This window comes from Macrotis lagotis, chromosome 3, assembly GCF_037893015.1.
Source record: "Macrotis lagotis isolate mMagLag1 chromosome 3, bilby.v1.9.chrom.fasta, whole genome shotgun sequence".
Classification (NCBI taxonomy): domain Eukaryota; kingdom Metazoa; phylum Chordata; class Mammalia; order Peramelemorphia; family Peramelidae; genus Macrotis; species Macrotis lagotis.
In genome coordinates, this window is record NC_133660.1 from 166,362,115 (window position 1) to 166,385,941 (window position 23,827).

General features: G+C 35.5%; 1 protein-coding gene across 18 annotated transcripts in view; it reads left to right on the top strand.

Annotated features, from left to right (window-relative positions):
- FRYL (FRY like transcription coactivator) overlaps positions 1–23,827 on the top strand; it is a 283,659-nt gene that overhangs the window by 193,482 nt on the left and 66,350 nt on the right. For all 18 annotated transcript variants that reach the window (XM_074229478.1, XM_074229492.1, XM_074229477.1 and 15 more), the window contains 10 exons: positions 8–65; positions 4,581–4,672; positions 11,510–11,682; positions 13,558–13,718; positions 14,517–14,627; positions 15,444–15,598; positions 15,920–16,019; positions 17,252–17,420; positions 19,256–19,515; positions 19,911–20,051. In XM_074229478.1, coding sequence (XP_074085579.1) covers positions 8–65; positions 4,581–4,672; positions 11,510–11,682; positions 13,558–13,718; positions 14,517–14,627; positions 15,444–15,598; positions 15,920–16,019; positions 17,252–17,420; positions 19,256–19,515; positions 19,911–20,051 — 1,420 coding nt within the window. The remainder of the gene's footprint in view (positions 1–7; positions 66–4,580; positions 4,673–11,509; positions 11,683–13,557; positions 13,719–14,516; positions 14,628–15,443; positions 15,599–15,919; positions 16,020–17,251; positions 17,421–19,255; positions 19,516–19,910; positions 20,052–23,827) is intronic.

Consider the following 23,827-nt stretch of genomic DNA (forward strand, 5'->3'; position numbering starts at 1 on the left):
TTTTCAGGGAACTAATAGAAGAATTACACCCTATAATTAAAGAAGCACTTGAAAGAAGGCCAGAGGTGAGAAGGGTTGAATGATTTCTGAGCATTGAAATCACAACTTTAATATTTCTTATTATAGAGTAACATTTGTTTTTTCCATTACCATCAGTAATACAATAGTGAATTTTTGAATTATCATATCAGTTAAATAAAAAAAAAAACAACCCTTGCTTGTTATTTCTTTATCACTACTAAGATAAATTGCCAAATGAATTGAATTTTGGTCTTCTAACTTTTAAGGCCAGTCTATGTTCTTCTTATTCTACATATATCGTTTTCTTTCTTTTCTTTTCTTTTCCTTTTTTCATCTTCCTTCCTTTTTTTAAATTTTTTGAGATTGAAACTACTAGAAGAAATGACTAAGCAAATTTACAATACATAATAAAATGTCTCGGCTTATCCTAATGCAAAAATTTCTGTGGCAAAAAATAGTTTTCCAGAAAATAGAGAACAAAGAGCATTCTGGATTTACAGTCATCCATTTATGCCATCTGTATAGGTATCTGGATTGAACCTCTGGGATGTTTAGATTGGAGAGTCTTTAACTTGGTCTGAAATCAGTCTTGATGGTAAACAGTAATTCAGTGAGAATATAGAAACTAGCTATTACTGTATTTGCTTGTGGATTCTAAATTATTTAAATGATCATCCCTGACTTTAAACAATTCACATTCTAATTAGCAAGGCAAGACTTATAAGAAGTGAATAGAGGACTCTGAAGGACTTGAAAATTTTTTTAAAATAATTTTTCTTAAAGCCAAAAGGCCAGAATCCATGTAACTATCTGGGTAGCTAGTCAAATGACTTGACCTTATAGACACCAGTTTTTGAATAATACTTGAACTAAGAGCAAAAATTTATGTACTTTGTAAATCTTAAAGGCTTTGTTAATGTGAGTTATACTAGTAAATGAAAGATAAAAGATAAATTTATGGCCTATATAAATCATGCTATAAGCCCAAAATAATTTCTAGACTAAGTTTTGGCTTTCCAAAGATTCTTTAGCATATGATTGGGATAGGAAGAAGGCCTGGGATTCAGAGCTGATCTTTCCACTGATGTGTGTCAAATCTCTTTATCTCCAGTTTTTTCATGTACCTAAGCAGCTTCTATAAGCCAAGAAGCAAGATAAAAATGAGTTTTCAGAAGGACCTTGTTCTGAAAAGTTGATTAAAATGTATTATGCAGTATTGGCTAAGGTACCATTCATCTCCCCAGGGGAACAGGGTAGTAAAATAGAGAGCATGATGAGGAAGTGCACTGATTAAAGGTGGAGCCCTGTATGTGTAGATAGAGGAGGAGGTTATAGAATGATGTTAAAGACAGCAGAGCAGGTGAGGAAGAGGGAGAGGAAAAGGAGAGAAAGAATGAGAAGAGTACGTGAATTTATTAAAAACGCTTACTATGGGGGCAGCTAGGTAGTGCTAGATATAGCACTGGCCCTGGAGTCAGGAGGACCTGAGAGCTTCAGACATGTAATACTTATTAAGTTGTGATCTTGAGCAAGTTACTTAGCCCCATTGCTTTGCAAAAACCAAAACACAAAATAAAAAAAATATATATACTTACTATGTAGTAATAGGCATTTTACTAAGTTCCACAAATGTAAGTCGATGCTTCTTTGCAAATTGTTTCTATAAAATAGTTAACATTTTTGAGTTAAGATATGACAATGTACATATATTAGAATGCCTGGGTTGAACTGGACTTCTCACCTAGAATTTAAATACCCAGTCCTACTGTTGTAGTTCGACACCTGGTAGAAGTGCTGCAGTGTATAGTATAGTGAAAGCAATAGTGTTGAAAGTATTGAATTAAGAGTTAGAAAACATTGATTTGAAAGGCAGTCCTGCTTCTTAATACCTGGATGATCTTGATCAAGTCATTTATCTACTGGACCTCCGTTTCTCTCAAGTAAAGTGAAGCACTAGATAAAGGTTCTCAACATTTTTTAACATTAAAGAATCTCTCATAAGATTTCATACCATCTCATAACATTTATGCTATTTTAATATGCTGAATGAAAAATATATTACATAAATCTACTATTTATTCAGTAATAATTTTACATGAATGTCTGTTTTTCAGAAGTGCATTAAATACATTCAAAAATACATTCTGTTATTGTGGGGTTTTTAGTTTATGGATGTGTTTGCCTTTAAATTCCTATACTCTGAATAGCTACATGAATAAATCTTTCCCTACCTCTACACCCCAGGAATCTGTAAAAGACTGGGAACTTTGGGAGTATTTTATCTTTTAGATTTCTTTTAGTTCCAAATCTTTTGATATTGTCCAAGAGAAATTAATTTCAATTGGAGAGACAATATGGTATAATGAATGAAAGTCATGATCACAGAGGCTGGATAACCTCTAAGACTCAAGTCTACCAATAAAATGACAAGTCCAATTAAGAAAAAAAATGGAGTGTAAAACTTTGCTAAGAAATTTGGGACATGCTGGTGAATACAAAGATGAATAAAATCCCTTGCCAGCAAGGAGCCCATAGTCAAGTAATACAGACTGACATGTTCATTGACTATGATGATTCAGATAGGGTAGGGGAATATATTATATAAGTATTTCATTTATTTTGTCAATTCATCAATTTCAAATAAATTCTCTGCCAAGTTTTAATGAGAAAGACACTTGTTTTAAAAGATTATATTCATTTCTTGTATTTTCTGGAATAGATAATATATGATAACCACCAGAATTTTTAATTCCATGTCTACTAACTCTGCTTCAAGTGAGATAATTGTCTCTTCCATATCTAACCATTTTTCTTTAAATCTTGGGGGCCTTTATATCAATATTGACTTGTTGAGAACTCTTAGGGTTTGTTGCTTTTTTTTTTGCAAGGCAATGGGGTTAAGTGACCTGCCCAAGGCCACACAGCTAGGTAATTATTAAGTGTCTGAGTCTGGATTTGAACTCAGGTACTCCTGACTCCAGGGCCGGTGCTCTATCCACTGTGCCACCTAGTCGCCCCTTTGTTGAGAACTCTTAAAGAATATTTTTCATATCTATATCTTGTTTCTTGTTCCTAATATTAGATAATATATTCTCCATACAATTACTTTCTAAACCTTTGAAACCTTTAAGAATTGAAGTTGCAGGACTTATTTTAAAATTGTCATTATTAATCAGGACTCTGCTTAAATTTTTAACTCAGTAGAAAGTAACCATGAAGCTGAAATTCTCTTATTCTTGGCCATACTTAATGCTTGCATGGCAGCTGGAAGTTTCAAGATTTGAAGCGTTGAGTTAGACTATATTAAGAATGCAACTTTAATTCTCTTTTAATGACAATGTCAAAAAGTCTTAGAGCAGTTTAAAATTTTAATAGCTTAACACATGGAATTAAAACTCCAAATTGTTATAGTATATTATTAGTCCTAGGAAATAGAACTGAAAGAAATAGAATGTTTTAAAATTAGTGACTTTGTATTACATTTGTCTGTGTACTTGTCAGTACACACTAAAAGGATATAGGACCTTTTTTTTCCCCCCTCACCAAAGGAAGGGCTCTATTCTTCTTTGACCTAGTTTGCACTGATTAAATGTTTGGGTTGTTTTTCTTTTGTTTTTTTTTTAACTAGACCTATGATTTCATTGCAGCTCACCATGTGTTGTAGAGAGCTAGCTGCCTGGGGCACTGCAAGATTAAAGCTTAGTGACAGGCAAGGGAATCTGGAACTCAAGTGGTCCTGCCCCAGAAAGCCTGACTTCCAATCTTTACACCACCCTCCTCCATTTAAATTAAAGCTTTTAATAGAGCAAAACTACCCTGAGACTTTGAGGACATGTTGTATTCTACTTGGTCCTCTAATTGATCTCAGTAACTGGTTAATCACCTTTAGCACCAGAAAACCCAAGCCTCTTTTTGACTTTTTCTCTTAGCTTGCTTCTCTGTACTACAAGTTTTAGGTAAGAACTGACAAAAATTCAGGATTTCTTAAAATCCCCTTGGAGTTTCTGTTCTGAGTGCTCTTCCTCTGATTTCTGGGAAACTGAGGACTCCCTTGTACATTCCTTCCCTTGAGTATATAGTTTACAACTTCTTTGGTTACTGCTAAAGGCTTTAACAAACTTAAAAATTGGGTCATAAAAGCATAGGTGTGGAGCTTGGCAGTAAGCTTCAAGACCAACTTCCTGTCCCAGTTTTATGGATGGTTAAGAAGGTTCAGAGTGGTACATGACAGAGACCAGATTTGAACCCAGGTCCTTTCATTCCAAATCCAACTCCTTTCCACTGGGCCATGCAGCCTCCCTTGATAATGGATCCTTGTTATCCTAACAGATGTTATCATAAAATAAAAATTCAGTGTATTTATTTACCTTCTCATGGACAATATTGTGCCTGGTAGAAGGTTGAAAATGATGTTTATACAAATGAAATATTTCAAACAATGTGAAGAAACAGCAGCACTGTTAAGGGGAAAACTCTCTGTACTCTTGAAAGTTCAATGTAAAAGTAAGACTGCATGCATTCTAATATATATCTTCTGTGTTTCCTTTGAAATGAAACAGAATATGAAACGACGCAGGCGTCGAGATATTTTGCGAGTGCAGCTGGTACGGATATTTGAACTGCTGGCAGATGCTGGTGTCGTCAGCCACAGGTTGGTATTAGAGTTCGGAGCAATGATGATGAAATGCTATTGAGCATTTCTGTCTCTTGAAACTCAAAAAGTTCTTCAGGAAAATTAATCTCCATTATGTCTGTAGGATAGTATTTATGATCTAGTCAAAGTATGCACCAGTATTACAAGGCTCTCAGACTTACAGGATCTTGGCACAAGAAGGGGCCACAAAAGTCACCAAATCCTACTACGTCTGAACTGGAGCCTTCTGCACCCTCCCAGAAAAGTGGATGAAGACTTATCAGGAAAGGGAACCTCCACAGCCTCTTGGGGCTGCCGCCCTGTCACTTGACTGCTGGAAGAGGAGCCCACATTTGCCTCTCTGACATTTTCTCTCAGTGCTCCTGGTTCTGCCCTTCATTATTATAAATCTCAAATACTGGGAATTTTTTCTTATTTTGGCTATCATTACCACCATACTTATTTAAGAAATAGAAAGGCAAGCTGCTGTAGTGGAAATTGTATTTGCTCTGGAGTTGACCTGTGTTCAACTCCTGCTCCTGGAGCTCATTGCCTGTGCAAAGTGGGCTTTGTAGTTTTTCCAAATACGTATATATTATCTCTCTGGCTCTAGATTGTAGTTTCTTTTAGGATTAGTTTGTACTTTCTGGTACCTCTTTGCATCATTCAAACAATGCCTTATTTATAGCAGGCACTCAAAGAATACTTTTCTTACTGTTTTGTACTATTACTGGATTCTGACTATCATCATAAATGAGGTAACTTTGAGAATATGGTTTAAATGATTATTTATTCTTCTCTTTCTAGCCCTGTAATTTTTTTTCTAATTCCTTTATTCACTTTCACTTCCTTGATAAACTAGCTCCAATCAGGTCATAGAGTTGAGTGCATTTGGATAGGACTTAAAATCATAAAACTAATGATTTTTAGAACTGAACTTCTACATCTGGCTTTGTGGCAAGCCCTGAGTTCAGCTTCTTCCTCTGCCTACATGTTGGACCAGATAGCTTCTAAGAGCTCTTCTAGTTCTAAATCAGGGGTCTTGTGAGCTCTAAATTAAGCAACACACTAGTGTTATAATCCCTGCTTTCAAGGAGTTTACAGAAGAGTAAAGGACATAGATGTATATACAGAATAAAGTTTTAAAAGCAAAATAATTTGAGAGAGGGGGATGGTATTAATAAGTTCAGAGAAATTATGGCTTCATGTAGAAGGCAATTCTTGAGCTGCAGCCCAGCAGTAGAGAAGAGCTCTGTGAGGGGAGAATTAGGAGAAAATGCATTCCAGGGATATGGGACACTTGGTGCCTAGGCAGAAATGGAGAGGGAGAATAGAAAGAAGGCCAGTTTGACTGGATTACAGAGTCAAGAAAAAGAAGAAATACAGAATGAGACAAAATAGATAGGTTGGAGTAAGATTGTGAAAGGTTTTAAAATCTAGAGAATTAACATTTTATACTAGAGGTAATAGGAAGCCCATGAAATTGATAATATTGGAGAGTTATATGGTCACATCTGCACTTAAGAAAAGTCAATTTGGCAGCATTATGAAGGATGAACTGAAGTGGAGAATGACTTGAGTTAGGCTGACTAATTAGAAGTCTTTTGTAATACTTTAGGCCAGATGTGATTCAGTAATAGGTTACTTGTACTTTAATGTTGACTATCTTAGTCAGTTCTCAGCCTTTTTTGGTTTTATACCAAAATCCCCTCTTATGTGCTTATGAGCATTTTAAGGTAAATTGTATTTTTTTCAGTTTTGTATTCAATTTTAATTTCTATCTACATATCTAAATTATATCTTAATATTCAACTTTTGTGGAGGCTTAAGAGCCAAATCCTTGGGAGAAGATTCATCTAGGTATAAAACATAAGATTAACATGAGTTTTTCAAAAAAAGTCAAAAGAAGACATATTAGTAACAGTATATCAGTTGTTATATATGTACCACCTTACCAATATTCAGTCAGTTTGAGAAATTGTTTAGATGATGGCATTAGTTCAATACTATTTCATTCTACCCATGAAATAACTAACATCATGTTATTTGAACTTCATAATACTGTATTGTAACTATATCTTAGGTCAATGACTTACATTCATTATAATTCATGAATGAATGGAATCTAATGGTCCAGATGGAATAAAACAAATTAATTGGTGTATATTGCCTATTATCCAGACTGTGACATGTATTTGGATGATTAGCCCCTTAGGTTAATACACATCAGCAGTGAGTTGAATGAACCCAGAACTGAAAGAGGAAGAGAGTAGCTTAAATTACTTTTGAAAGATTGAATAGAACTTTCAATAGCTTTTAGGCATTCCTAATATGCAAACCTATCTCTTTAGCATCTTTATTCTTCCAATGATTTTATATGATTGCTCATCATGAAGTATGAAGTATCAAAAATAAATGGAGATATAGACCAGGTGTAGGTAGACTGTAACATATTATTTGGTCCTAAATTCTTCCCTTCTCCATAAATCTGACAAATAAACCATTCCGTGCTCTACTAACTTGCTTATGGTTTTAGCCTTTATGTGTAAATCATGTACTAATTTAGCCTTACCTTGCAATAAAATATAGATTATACTGGAAAAGGTATGTTTGGAAAAAAGAGGTGAGAGGGGAATAAGCACATATCATTAAGTACTACATTAATATGACAATGTAAAACTACTTAGAAAAAGAGGTTTTGGTTTTTTTTTTTCAAAGCAGTGGGGTTAAGTGACTTGCCCAGGATCATAAAACTAGGTAATTATTATGCGTCTGAAGTCACATTTGAACTCAGGATCTGAAATCATCTCTGTTTTTAAACCATGGAAAAATCACATTATTTAAAAAAAAAAAAGAAAGCTACTAGGTTTATTAAGTTTATTAAAGGTTTATGAAAATAGAATTTTATCAAAATAATCATAAATAATTAACTAAAACTAAGATTATCAAATCATAAATAAAACATAACCACACAGGGATTGTTAATGTATACTTGGGATCCTTTTTTTAAAAAAGCAATCTCTTGGGGCAGCTAGGTGGCGCAGTGGATAGAGCACCGGCCCTGGAGTCAGAAGTACCTGAGTTCAAATCCATCCTCTAACACTTAATAATTACCTAACTGTGTGGCCTTGGGCAAGCCATCTAACCCCATTGCCTTTCTTTTTTTTTAGTGTTTTTTTTTTTTTGCAAGGCAAATGGGGTTAAGTGGCTTGCCCAAGGCCACATAGCTAGGTAATTATTAAGTGTCTGAGACCGGATTTGAACCCAGGTACTCCTGACTCCAGGGCCGGTGCTTTATCCACTGTGCCACCTAGCCGCCCTGCCCATTGCCTTTCAAAAAATAATTTTTTTAAATCAAATATTGGGTTTATTTTTTTAAGCTTCATACTACTCTCAGACACAACCTGGTTAATCAAAACCAATATCTTTTGGAAAATATAATAAAATGTCTTCATAATTAAGAGCAGACATAACAAAAAAACAAAGCATGGAAAACACAAAAGAAGACTAGGGAATTGTATTTTAAGTTTGACTTTATTAAGTATTTATTTCCTTTAAGGAGGTTAGAGCATAAATACTTTATTGTGCTTTAAAAATGTAAAATTCAGAAGGGGGCGGAGCCAAGATGGCAACAATAAAGGATCCAGTCTTAGGTGCTCTCTGATAAAACTCACAAGCTAAGGACTCTAACTAAACTTTCCAGATACAGAACCCACAGAGGGACCCAATGAGGCAGTTCTCCTACTCAAAGTAACCTGGAAAAGAGCAGAAAGGCTCTGCTTCCCGGGGTCGGAGGGGTGGTCCGCCAGAGGGGTAGCCCACCAGAGCGAGAAAGAACCTCAGCCTCCCAGAGGCAGCCCCTGGCGCTGGGAGCCGCGGCTCACAGCAGCGGGGGAGTCTCCTGAGCTGCACCCCGGGGAGCACCAGGCACAAAGTGGGAGAACAGCTACAGAGCGAGCACGTGGAGCCCAGCCTTCAGGGCACACAGCAAGCAACTTTCTGCAGCCCTGATCCAGGAACAGAAGCAGGTGGAGCCAGTAAGCAGGAGCCCCCAGGGCATGAGCCCATTGAGCTGAGGGAGAGGAGTGAAGAGAGAGAGACTGCAGAGCTTTGTCCTCAGCCCCGGGAACAGGACTCTGGGGCTCTGACCACATTCAGATCCTGATCATAGTCTAGGCCCCCCGGAAGAGCAGCAGGGCCCCCCCCACCTCAGCCCCGTGGCAGAGTGGGGCGCATATGGTCATTCACAGACCAAGAGGGAGGACAGAGCCTCACACACTGAGACCCTTGTGGGAGTGTCCCAAAAGATCAGGAAGCACCCCAAAACAGGCGCAGGCTGGGAAAAATGAGCAAGCAGAGAAACAAAAAGAAGACTATTGAGAAATATTTTGCAATTGAGCCCAAGAAGGATCAAGATACTGAGTCTGAAGATGAGGAAGCACAAGCTCCTGCATCTAAAGACTCCAAGAAAAACAGAAATTGGGCTCAGGCTATGACAGAGCTCAAAAAAGACTTTGAAAATCAAATGAGAGAGTTGGAAGAAAAACTGGGAAAAGCGGCCAGAAGGACACAGTTCAAATATCATGGAGCTGCAGTCAGGATCACACAGGACTTAGCAGCAACTACATTGGAAGCTCATAGGGCTTGGAATACAATATACCGGAAGGCAAAAGAGCTTGGAATGCAATCGAGAATCAACTACCCAGCAAGGCTGAATGTCCTCTTCCAGGGAAAAAGATGGACTTTCAATGAACCAGGGGAATTTCAAATGTTCCTTTTGGAATGGCCAGAGCTGAACAAAAGGTTTGATCTTCAGATACAGGACTCAGGTGAAGCATAGAGATTGGAGAAGGGGAAAATATGAGGGACTTAATGATGATGAACTGCATGTATTCCTGTATAGAAAAATGACACTGATAATACTCATATGAACCTTCTCAGCTAATAGAGCAGGTAGAGGGAGCTTTTATAGTTGAAGCACAGGAGAAAGCTGAATTCGAAGATAAAATATGGTGTAAAAATGGAGTTAATAGAAAAAAAGGGAAATGTAATGGGAGAAAGAAAAAGGAGAGGGGGAATAGGCCAAGATATTTCATATAATAAGACTTTTCTTTATTATAATGAGCTATTGCAATGGTATGGAAGGGGGGGGAAGGCAAGGGGGAATGAGGGAAACTTCACTCTCATCAGAGGTGGCTAGGACAGGAAACAGCATATATACTCAGTGGGGTATAGGCATTCAGGAGTAAGGGGGGGGGGGATGTGAGTGATGGAGGAGAGGATGGACCATGGGGGGAGAGTGTTCAGATATAACACATTTTCTTTTTTACTTATTGCAAGGGGCTGGGATTGGATGGCCTGTCCAGGACCACAGGGCCAGGTGGATTCTGGGCCTAAGGGGGTATGGGGACTCGGGGCTTCTTGGCCCCAGGACCAGGGATCTGTCTGCTTTGCCACTCAGCGACCCTACAGCAGAGTCAGAGTGAAAGGAGAGAGAAAATATAGTACATGGTAGTGGAGAAATACCAAAGGAGGGAGTTGTGATCAGCAATGGCAACGTTGGAAAAATATGGAAGTAACTTCTGCCATGGACTAATCATAAAGAATGTGATCCATGCACAACAGAGTTATTGGTGTTAGAACAAAGACTGAAGCACATTTTTTAATATTACTATTATTTGGGAGGGGGTGCAGGGCAAATGGGACTGGGAGGCCTGCCTGGGGCCGCATAGCAGGGTGATCCTTGGGTGTCTGAGACCGGATTGGGACCTGGGTGCTCCTGGCTCAAGGGCCAATGCTCTGTCCACCACCCAGCTACCCCTACTATTATTACTATTTTATTTTATTTTGGGTCTTTTTTTTTTCTTTTTTTTTTTTTTTGTTTCTGCAGGGCAGTGGGGATCGGGTGGCTTGCATGTCACACGGCTGGGTGATTGTTGGGTGTAAGGGGCCGGATGTGGGCTCTGGTGCTCATGGTTCCAGGGCTGGTGCTCCTTTCATTGCGCCACCTGGCCATACCTACAATTATTACTATTATTTTTTCTTAATTTTGATTTTTTTCTCTCCCTTTTTATCGTTGAAGCAAGTCTATATTTATGGGGGGGGGTATCTCATTTACTCTTAAACAAGAATATTTTACTAATGTAAAAATAACATTAATTGTACAAAATGAGAATAAATATTAAATTTAAAAAAAAAAAGAAACCAGGAGGGATAGGATTTCAGGGAAGCCTGGAGGGATTTGCATGAACTGATGCTGAGTGAGATGAGCAGAACCCGAAAAACACTGTACACCCTAACAGCAACATGGGGGTGATGTTCAACATGAACGACTCACTCATTCCATCCATGCAACAATCGGGAACAATTTTGGGCTGTCTGCAAAGGAGAGTGCCATCTGTATCCAGGACTATTCCCTTTAATTTAGAGGAAAAACATCTTATTTTCTAATCTTGTTATCTCTTAGACTTTTTGTCTCTTCCTTAAGGATATGATTTCTCTCTCATTACACTCAATTTGGATCAATGTACAGCATGGAAACAAAGTAAAGACTGACAGATTGCTTTCCGGGGGGGGGGGCAAAGTAAGATTGGGGGGAAATTGTAAAACTCAAATAATATCTTTAATTTAAAAAAAAGGAAAAAAAATGTAAAGTTCAGGGGCAGCTAGGTGGAAAAAGCACCAACCCCAGAGTTAGGAGGACAATGTAATCAAATACTAATATGTACAATCCTATTAATATAGAAACCCCACAGAATTTAACAGATATGTTGCTGATTTTGGATCCTAGATGACTTTTAGAAACTTTTTTTTTACTTTTATGTTTTCTTAATAATTTTCCTTCTTTATTTTCAGTGCAAGTGGTGGCCTTGATAATGAAACACATTCCCTCAATAACACTTTGCTGGAGTATGTAGATCTAACTAGGCAACTCCTAGAAGCAGAAAATGAAAAGGACTCTGATACACTGAAGGATATACGATGCCATTTTAGTGCCTTAGTGGCGAATATCATTCAAAATGTTCCAGGTACCATTTTCAATATTTATAACATTAATCAGTTGTTCATGATGTCTTCTTTCCTTGTTCCAATGAAATTGTGGCTTAAGTGACAATATAAATATTGGGAAATGTCAAAGAAGCACAGGTAGCAAGAGTTATAAAATCAATGAATTGGTATCTATTTTCTTTTTCCAATCAAAATGAAAAGTATTAGAGATAAATTTAAAGGCAAACGGTAAATTTGTTCTAGGTATATTGGGCAGCGGGAAGGAGTGCACAAAAGGAAATTAGAAAAGAGTAGGAAACATAACCTTTTCTTTAGAGAAAAGAGTTTATCAACTTTCTCAAGTCAAGAATGCTGTTCTTGGGGTGGCTAGGTGGTGCAGTGGATAGAGCACCAGCCCTGGAGTGAGGAGTACCTGAGTTCAAATCTGGCCTCATACATTTAATAATTACCTAGCTGTGTGGCCTTGGGCAAGCCACTTAACCCCATTGCCTTGCAAAAACTTTAAAAAAAATGCTATTCTCTAGCTACCAACTTACAGATCAGTCTGCCAACTGTATTTTCTTTCTCATATAGATTTAGCAACTTTTAATTTCTGAAATTCAAATAGTAAACTTGGGGTATAATACAGATACAATGATGTGATAAGGATAAATTAGGACTTGTAGCTTTTCAGAGAATAATTCTAAGCATTAAATTTTGATATTATATGTTAAAATTTTTTAATTATACCAGAAAAAAAAGATAATTTTAACTTACTTATATAAATGTGTAATAGAGATAGAAATACAGAGAGAGAGAGAGAGAACTGAAAGCTATCACTGGAATTACAAACAGCGGGATTTTTTAAGTCCTACCTCTCTAATACTTATTGCATTTATAACTCTGGGCAAGCCACTTAACCTCTTAAGTCTACAGTCAATTCACTAAAAGTATAAATTCCAGAAAAAGTGCTAATCTGCATCATTAAGGAGACTTTTCTAACCAGGAGCTACCCCATGCTTTCCACCCTTGATTCATTTTTTTTTAATGCAGACACACATACATACATATATTTACATACATACATATACATAGGGTCCACATAATAGATATAGTAGTCCTATAAGACAAGTGGATAATTGATATGATAAATTTAAATTTTATTGTGAAGCTAGATACTATGTTCCAGAATTTATAGTATAGAGTCATTGATTATTAGAACTAAAAGCATCTCAGGTAGACTAACTCTCTTTTCCCAGGCCCCTTCTTTGGTAAAGTGATTTTTATCAAGGTCATACAATTAGTCAGTGTCAGATTTGTAACTAGATAATCAGAGTACCAATTTCCATTCTGTTTTCAAATGCTTCACATTGCCAGCATGGAATATCTGCTTTAAAAGCTGTTATATGAGGGACATCTAGGTGGTGTAGTGGATAGAGCACCGGCCCTGGAATCAGGAGGACACGAGTTCAAATCTAGCCTCAGACACTTAATAATTGCCTGTGTCACCTTGGGTAAATCACCTAACCCCACTGCCTTAAAAAAAAAGTCATATGGTCTTGGGGCAGCTAGGTGGTGTAGTGGATAAAGCACTGGCCTTGGAGTCAGGAGTACCTGGGTTCAAATCCAGTCTCAGACACTTAATAATTACCTAGCTGTGTGGCCTTGGGCAAGCCACTTAACCCCATTTGCCTTGCAAAACAAAACTAAAAAAAAAAAAAAGTCATGTCATGTCACAATAACTTTTTATAGTGATTCTCTCTTAACTTGGAATAAATGAAATTGGAAGTAAAATGTATTATCTTTCTGAAAGCATTGCCTTGATTAATATGATAGAAATTGAAGTTTATTATAAATGCAAATACTTGTAAAGGATAATAAGGTAAAACTTATTTTTCTTTTGCTTTTCTTTATAGTTCACCAGAGAAGAAGCATTTTTCCCCAACAGAGTCTTCGTCACAGTCTCTTTATGTTGTTCAGTCATTGGGCAGGTCCTTTTAGCATCATGTTTACTCCCTTGGACAGATACAGTGATAGGAACATGCAGATTAATAGACATCAGTACTGTGCATTAAAGGTATTTGTCTACAATTTCACTTTTCCCATAGTATTTTGCTCGGTATTCAAACCCCTCTACCATTGTACCACAGCTTACCTTAGCAGACTTTTCTTTTACTTCTCCCTTATATGTATTCTCTACTCCATCCTAACTTTTGCTCTTATCTAAACTTTTGCCTACTTCTGTATCTTTGTTTACAGTATTGCTGTCACCCGGAATGATCACTCCTTCATCTTCAGTCCATGGCTCTCCCTGTTGTTTGTACCCTTTCATTCAAACAGAAAGGCATTCCTTTGTGAAATCTTCTGTTCCAGCTTATCAGAATTTCTGAATTCTCATAATACTTTATTCATACTGCTAATTATTATATTTTTCATTCAGGACTGATTTGATGTTCCTTATATCTAGATTTCTAAATTATTTCCTGAGAGAAAGTATTTATGATATATAGAATCTATTTAAGGTTTCTGTGTACCATGTGAGCCTTTATCATTGTTCATTTCCTATTTCTGAAACATTTTCACTTTTGTTTTGACATATTATTCTATTCCCATCTTTGTATATGAAGTCTTATGTATAAAAACTTAACAGGTTTTATTTTTAATTCATTTGGAATATTTTTTAAATGTTATAAACTATCTGGCTGATTTGGTGCCATGTCATTTACTTTTTCTTCATAATAGATATGTCTTAATATATAAATATTATTTCTATTTTTTTAAATTTGAGATTAGTAAGCATTAATACTGATTGAATTTACTCACATAATATCTCTCAACAGTATTATTTATTAGAATGTATATGTTATTTTTGAAGGCTATGTCTGCTGTTCTGTGTTGTGGCCCTGTTGCAGATAATGTAGGACTTTCTTCAGATGGCTACTTATACAAATGGCTGGATAATATTTTAGATTCTCTGGACAAAAAGGTAATAGCCCAAATGTGGGTCTTTTTTTTAATACTCCATATTATGTACTTCTTAAGGAATTTAGGATTCTAGGATAAATTAATTAACACAAGCTCTATTTACTAAATTATTAAAAAACTGAATTTTAATTAAAATGTACAAAAAGACAGAATTAGTCCAGGAGTAGATCTGACTCTTAAAATAGTATTTATTAACTTGTGGTTTGTCATCTTTACCTTCCATATAAAAATGGGCTTTATGAGCCTAACAGTAGAATACAAGGGATAAGTGAAATACTAATATAGAATACATTTGATCTGTCATAAAATTGTTTTTCATATTTATTTATATATTCAACTGCCCCTTCCCTTCCCTCCCGTATCATTCCTGCAACCTTCACACTACCTTTCTACTTATTGTGTACAGTTTTTAAGGAAGAAATATGTAATGTTTCCTTCCAAACCATATTACCTCTGATTACTGCAATAAAGAATTGTCTAGTGTTTTTATACGAGGTACTATAGAGGTGAATGGTTATCTTAAAATAATAATTACTCCTTTTTTTTTTATTTGCTTGCTCTTACTACCTTCAGAGAGGTTTTCAGAGAAAAGTTTTACAAGTGGAAGGCTTTTTTTTTAATCCTGTGAAGCTATTCTCTTTTAGTGCTTACATATATGCTTAATTGGGAATGGAGAAAGAGAAATTAATGCAGTTAAATTATACAGTATGTTATTTTTAGTAAAAACATTTCTTAAAAAAATCAAAAAACAACTTTTCTCTATTTTTAGATTATTTCCTGGTGTGTGTGTGTGTGTGTGTTTTTTTTTTTTTTTTAGGTTCATCAGTTGGGCTGTGAGGCAGTTATGCTGTTATTAGAACTCAACCCTGACCAAAACAATCTGATGTACTGGGCTGTGGATCGATGTTACACGGGTTCCAAGAGGGTAGCAGCTGGCTGTTTTAAAGCTATAGCTAATGTGTTCCAAAACAGGTCTTTTATAATTTTACTTATATGTGTCACCTTAGTTAGATTTTATTCTACTTTTAAATAAGCTGTTTTCACCTTTCTTCAGAAATAGGTTTTTTTAAATAGCAAAGTATTCTTTTCTGCTTTATAATATTACATTCTTCCCCAGTTAATAGGCTTTTAGTATATTCTTTTAATATTAGAGAATATACCAGTACAGATAGCATACCTGACACTGGCTCTGTCTTTGGGGATATATTCTGAAACATGTGCTAGATAATTAATGTATCTTGTGAAAACAGTCAAACATTAAAGGTATTTTACTGACTACAAAATTTATCACAGGGACTACCAGTGTGACACAGTGACTCTCCTAAACCTAATATTGTTTAAAGCAGCTGATTCTTCAAGGAATATCTATGAAGTTGCTATGCAATTATTACAGGTCTGTAAAAATTTTTAATTAAGCTCATGCTGTATTTCTAATGGATCAGAATGATATATTTTACTTCTTTTAACACATTCCTTGGTATTTAGTAATAATGAATAATAGTGTGGATTGTTGAAGTTCAAAAATAAGTAACTAATTCAATTAACTGTATAAAATTAACTTTTCTAATTTAAAATGTATATACATTGAGTCATTTTTGAAAATTGTGGGCTCCATAAAAGCCATTTGCTTCTAAAATCTTTGTTAATGTTAGACTAGAATATATTAAATTACCTCAAGTACCACAGTATTCAAGAGTAAAGGGAAAAGTTGTTTTAAGTAATCTTTCATTAATTATCTTTCTAAAAAGATTAATACTTTTGTGAAACTAAAGTTTTGCTTTATAAAGGAACATTTTCATTTACTCCCCAACAGTTTTTGGTACTACAGAATGAGATGACAAACTTCTAACAGATATTATTTCCAAATAACAGGAAATAGAAGGAATATTAAAAGACACTTAATTTTCTTACTAGTTTCAAGTTTCTTTAAAGCTTAACTTTTTCACATCAATATTAAAACTCATACTAAGGGAGCAGCTGGGTGGCACAGGAAGACCAGAGCTCAGATTTGGCCCTAAATCGTTGATGAGTCACCTCTGTTTGCCTCTGTTTTCTCATCTGTAAAATATGGATAATAGCAACAACTCCTTCCCCTGATTGTTGTGAGGATGAAATGAGATAATTATTGTGAAGTCTTTAGCACTTCATAAGAGCTATGTCAATGTTATCTAGTATGAGGAGAAGTAGTAGTAGTAGTAGTAGTAGTAGTAGTAGTAGTAGTAGTAGTAGTAGTAGTAGTAGTAGTCGTCGTCATCATCATCATAATTAAATTGATTTTAGTCTATGAATCTCACCTAGGATAATATTTAAGAAATTAGCCTTATTTTATAAGGGGAAAAAGGATAGAAGTTTCAGTTATAGATCAAGTTTATGCACACATTTAAGTCTTAAGAACTGTTGATTGATGTGTAACACAAAATTTCTTTTGAAAAGCCATGGGAGTGTTTTCATCCATTTTTTTCTAAAACAGTAATCAATGCAGAAACTGTTTGGAAGATAATTGGTTGTACCTTCTGTAACCAAGAATATTCCATAGGAGATAATTTTGTAATCAGATATTAATTTAACTAAGATTTAAAAGACCACTAAGCTCTAACTTTGATTGTTAATATTCTATTCCTGTAGATTCTGGAACCGAAGATGTTTCGCTATGCTCACAAATTGGAGGTTCATAGAACTGATGGAGTACTCAGTCAGTTATCTCCTCTGCCACATCTGTATTCTGTTTCATATTATCAGTTGTCAGAAGAATTAGCAAGGACTTATCCTGAACTAACCCTTGCTATCTTTTCAGGTATGAAAATTTAACTGATTAAGACATATTTACACATTTTAAATCTCTTCTTTTAACAAATTTTCAGAGTATATTAAATTCCACTTGGAATTTTTTTAAAAAAAACAAATCTAGTTACATTATTATAGAGGAAGTGCACCCTAATGATTGATGTCCTAAAAGTATTCCTATCAGTAAATCCTTCTTTAAAGGATTCAAATCTTATCCTGATCACCCCCACTCCCCTAAACACTTTCCTTCCTGCCTTAGTGATAATTTCATGACATATGCAACTTTGAAATGAAAGAGTTAATTGTACTGCTTGTTCTTATGTGTATGTATTTTTCTACTGAAAACATTTTGACAGAAAAATACAGACCGACCTATAGATCATAGACTCATTGAATTGGAAGAGACCTTAGAGATCATCATATACATACAAATATTTGCTTATCTTTTATGTTCTCTTTGGAATTCATCCTCAATCCCATAGCCATCAGTGTGGATAGATTTTTACCTCTCAGGTCTACCATGACATGTATTGTTACTGATTGCTTCAAGAAAGTATTTCTTATCTAGAATAGTTGTTGCCATAATTTATTTTGGCAGCAAACTAGAATGTTTATTAAGAGAGTTATTAGGAGAAGAGACTGGGAAGGTAGATTGTAACCCCATTGTGGACGGACTTCAATGCCAGGCAGAATAAGTTTGGATTATATTCAATATCCATTCTTTCTTCCTTTCTTTCATTTCCTCCCTCCCTTTCTGACTCTTCCCTTCTCTTTTTCTTCTTAAAGAAAAGACCTCTCTCCAACTCCCACCCCTGGTTACTCTCTTTCCCTCCTCTTCTCTTCTCCCTGTCTTTTTCTCTTTTTTCCTTCCCTCCCTTGTTTCACACCCTTCTTCCTCCTCCTCAACCCCTTTCCCCCTTTATCCTCCCCTATCTTACTGCATTTACACTACTTTTCCAATTCTATTTTCTGTTGTTCTCTTCCCTTTTTCCCCCCACTTCTCACTCCCTTTCTACCTCCCCTATTCTCCTCCCTGTCATCTCTCCCTCCTAACCCCCCTCCCCTAGCCCCATCCTATTCCCCTTCTTTTAATACCAAAACACTAAAGGCAATCTAAAAAACATATACATTATTCCTTGGCTGCCCGCTGACAACTTAGTTCATTTTTAACCAAATGATCTCTTAAAGGTTTTCAATTAAAGTCCTTTTTTGTATCCTAAGTCACTAAAATACTGACACAAAGTTAGTTGCATAGTATGTCATGTTAAAATAACTTTAATAAGTAAGAGGAATTTACACCAGCCCTTTTTTCTGTTGAATATAAAGAAGCCTCAAGAAGAAATTTAAATAAAAGTCAGAATATTGAGCCTGTATTCCAAAGTATTCATCTGTTGAAATTCAGGTGCCTATATTTAACTGTTTTAAATTTGAAGACATTTAATAGTTAAGTGGTTTAAAATATCATTTTACTTGAGTATTTTATTTTTTCTTCTCTTTGGATAAGGCCTTATTGCTATATAGTGCTTTACAGTTGGATAAAACTTCTGTTTAGCCTTCAAGACAGTATAAGAATTTTCTTCTCATTGCATCCCTCAAAAATACTTATCTAACCTTTGCCTTATTGGCTCCTGTTAAAAGAAGCATGAAGATATTTTTCTGTTCTGCAATTTAGTTTCCTTTTTAAGCACTGAAAAATATCTCAGGCATAAAAGACTATGACTTTATTTTTAGCTATTAATTTTTTCCTTCTAATATTGCTTAGCTTAAATGAACAGAAAGGTGAAATAATCATTTTAAATACCTATTATTTTGCATTTAGAATGAACTGTTAAAATTTATTTACAGAGATAAGTCAGAGAATTCAAACAGCTCATCCAGCTGGGAGACAGATAATGTTGCACTATTTGTTACCATGGATGAACAATATAGAATTGGTGGATTTAAAACCTTTGCCAACAGTAAGGAGGCATGATGAAGATGAAGATGAAGCTTTAAAAGACCGAGAACTCATGGTGAATAGTAGACGCTGGCTACGAGGAGAAGGTTGGGGGTCACCACAGGCTACAGCAATGGTTTTGAACAATTTAATGTACATGACAGCAAAGGTAACCTGGATCTTTTTAATTGTTATAAAGTATAATAAAACTAGTTTAGAAGGATTAATGTGATTTAGAATAGATAACATGGTATATAAATTTATAAGAAACAAAATGTGAAATTATAAATGGTTTTCTTCAAGGAATTCCTCATTTATTAGAAATGACACTTTCTGACTGCTATGGCTCTGAGTGAGAACTAATTTATATTTAAATTTTAACAAAGGAAATGAGTATTTGATTTCTTAAAGAAATTTAAACATTATACAGAAGGTGCATCAATGAGCTTTAGATGGTGATGTTTCTTGGTCAGCCTTTAAAAACTAATTCAATAGAAAATCATTACATTTCTGTCTTACATTTTTAATCCTTTCTAATGAATGTGTCTTAATTTTGTTTCATAGTATGGTGACGAGTTGGCATGGTCAGAGATTGAAAATGTTTGGACCACACTAGCAGACAGCTGGCCAAAGAATTTGAAAATAATTTTGCACTTTTTGATCAGCATTTGTGGAGTGAATAGTGAACCCAGCCTCTTGCCTTATGTATGTATTCAGTTTAACAGTGATCTTCTGAACACCCATTTCATGCACAGGCTGTATAGCTACAACACAGAAAAGGAGCTGTCAGGGTTAGGAGAACCAGGATGGTCACAATCTGGGATCCTGCTGGTGGCCAGCCCTTTACCCACCTTCCACCTGAGATAGGCTATTTCATTTTGGGTCAGCTCCAACTTTTAGAATGTTTTCTTGTACATTGAGCTGGTCTGTTTTTCTGTTGTTTCTACCCATTCTTCCTATTTTGGGGGGTCAAGACAAAAAAGTCATAGAATTAGAGTTGGAAGGACTTGAACTATCATTGTATAGCCAAGTTTCTCATTTGACAGATGAAAGTTATAAAGTGAGTGGCTAGTGAAAGTGATATTTTGACGAACATTTGTGGATTCTAAAGCTGGTACCCTTTCTCCACTGCTCCCCAGGTCTCTTTCTTGTTGCTGAACCTCTTGCTCATCTTCAAAAACTTTTCCCTCTCATTGGTCAATGGAAAGCAAAACCTTCAGTCATTATTTTTGTTCCACTCTCTCTGCTGTCCCCTCTTACTTGTAACATATTTCTGTGATGCTATGTAAGGAAATGGTCAGAATCTATGGATAAGACCAATTGGCCATAAAAATAATTGATGATGTTGATTGTACTGCATCCCAACAACGGTATATGAACTAATGACTATATGTAGTTAGTGTTTTATAGGGATATATATACATATATGTGTGTGTGTGTGTGTGTGTGTGTATATATATATATATATATATATAGAGAGAGAGAGAGAGAGAGAGAGAGAGAGAGAGGTCTTTTCTTTAAGAAGAAAAAGAGAAGGGAAGAGTCAGAAAGGGAGGGAGGAAATGAAAGAAAGGAAGAAAGAATGGATATTGAATATAATCCAAACTTATTCTGCCTGGCATTGAAGTCCGTCCACAATAGGGTTACAATCTATCTTCCCAGTCTCTTCTAATAACTCTCTTAATAAACATTCTAGTTTGCTGTCAAAATAAATTATGGCAACAACTATTCTAGATAAGTTTTATAGGGATGGAAAATGAAACTTAAAGAGATTAAGTAATTTGCCCGTAGTCATATATTGAGTATCAGAGAAACAATTTGAGCCCTTTCTAGGATAACTCATTTCTTTGAAATCAGTTTCAATAGTGACTTCTCTCTTCTAAATGATAGCCCTCCCAAACTCTTAAAGACAGCTGTACTGTTTTTTGTAAGATATCCCTATTTTCCTCTTATATATTTATACACGACATAATTGCACATTTCCTTATTACAGCTCCTCTGAACTCTTTTTGATTAATTTGCCCTTCATAAGTGTGGCACTCAAGGTTAAGCCTGTAATTCCCAATGTAGTATGCCTCTAACCAATCTTGGTCAATCTGGGAATTGTACCTATACAAAAACATCCTGAGAGGACATTCCTTTTTTTTTTTTAATGCTACTATGACTCAGTATAATTTCTTGTACCCTGTTCTTGATTGTAAATTTAAGAGGTGAACAGGTCATTTTGATTCTGTGTCCGGGGCTCTGTTACACCCACTAGCTGTTAGGGTGTGGGTTTATCTGAGGCCCAAGGACAGAGCAGGTAAATAATAGCAAGTAGCTAATCAGAACAATTTCTTTGGATGCAAACAAGTTCAATGCTGGCTATCACAAGGAAGAAGGAATCTAATACCATTGTAGAGGGTCAGTGGAGCAGTGGGGGAAACACACCAAAGATAATAATGACATCTTTCTGTTACAACTTTTTTGGAGTGGCAATATTAGCACATGTGTAAAAAAATTAAAGAGCAGAAGAGTGTAAAATAAAATATTAACTTGAATTATGATGATTTGCTGCAGTATATATTGCATAGATACAAAGACCAGAATAGAGCAATAGTTAATAGATTTATCAGGGTAAAGCTTTCGGTAGCAAGGAATTTGAGATGCACTGTAAGATTAGAATAGATAGGGAGCAGCTAGGTGGTGCAGTGGATAGAGCATCAGCCCTGGATTCAGGAGTACCTGAGTTCAAATCCGGCCTCAGACACTTAATAATTACCTAGTTGTGTGGCCTTGGGTGAGCCACTTAATCCCATTGCCTTGAAAAAAATCTTAAAAAAAAAAGAATAGATAGAAAAAAAGACAGAATTCTGACACTGAGAAAAGATAGAAGTAAAGGCATAAAGAGTGAGCATAGCATGTACACAGACTTATAAGCAGAGTAATCTTAGTAGAATGGGAAAGTCTGTTGTGGAATAGTAAGAGTACAGACTTGTTTAGATAAAATGGGGAAAAGATTTAGAGCTTTGAGTAATAGACCATTCTATGTGGATTTTAGGGGTGATAGAGCACTGACACTAGGTTCCCAAGGGAATGATATAATGGAAGCAGTATTTTAGGAATCATCCAAAACTAACATGATTATCAGTAGATTCAGGAAAAGGCCTTTGACAAAGAACAGTATTCATTTTTGCTAAAAACCCTATGAAACTTAAACATGGAAGCATCTTTTTTTCTAATATGACAAAAAAAATTAAACAAAAAGTGAGCATTAGGTGTAAAAGGGATACAGTAGAATAGGGGTGCTTTGGGTGGCTGGGTGGTGCAGTAGAGAGAGAGCACCGGCCCTGGAGTCAGGAGTACCTGAGTTCAAATCCAGCCTCAGATACTTAATAATTACCTAGCTGTGTGGCCTTGGGCAAGCCACTTAACCCCATTACCTTGCAGAAATTTAAAAAAAAAAACAGGGGTGCTGAACTGGGGTTCATGAACTTTTCAAAATATTTTTGATAACTACTTTAATTTTATAAATAGTTACTTTTGTTATCACATTAGATTTTATTTTAGCTATTTAAAAACTTTTCTTGTAAAGGACCAAAGGTTCATCATGCCAGAGGGCTCTCAACACACAAAAAAATGAGAGCCCCTGAGCTACATACTTTCCCAGTAAGTACATAAAGCAAGACTACAGCTTCTTTTGTTGCTATCATCTTACATAGTCCTTGAAATGTTAGCAATGTTAGCAGCATCAGTAAGACAAGATAAAGTAACTTTTAAGGCATAAAGATAGTCAAAAACATGACAAAATTATTTGTTAATAACATGAACATGATGATTTACTTAGAAATTACATGGGAATTAGTAATGACATATTGACTATAGGTGAGTGAGTTGTCAAAATTGACTACTCAATTTCTAGTGAGGATTTGCCATAAATGAGTAAGGAAAGAAAATATTGTGGAAACATTTTATCTTCAGCCTAACATGTCATCATAATAATTTTGGGAATAATGGTAGAATTTCTGGTTGGAAATAAGTGGTAGAGCCCAGGTGAAAAGTGAGAGCACTAGTTAAAGATTTGGAAGTGATGATCAGGGGAATTATTTTTTCCACATTTCTTTTTAATACCCCCATAAATTGGTTTTGGGGATAGAAAATGTAAAGGATGAAACCCCAAAAATCTTAAAAATGTTTACCAATAGCGAATCAAAAATAAATTTTTGAGAGGGAAAAATCAGGGAAAGATGCAAGGAGAGGGATAAATAGGTTTTGTGACAAGGCCTAATAACTGTCATTTCATCAACTAAGTATCATGGTTTGATATAGAAAAGACAATAGAAGGAAAGGAACATTTTAATGCAAATTATCTCCCTTATAACTTTATGATTATTATTGTTACTGAGCCAAGTGCTAAATTTTGAATTATATTTGAATTTTAAAACCATCTGTCACTCATATCATTATAAGTAATATTAATTTTTTATTATTTTGTTTTCTGA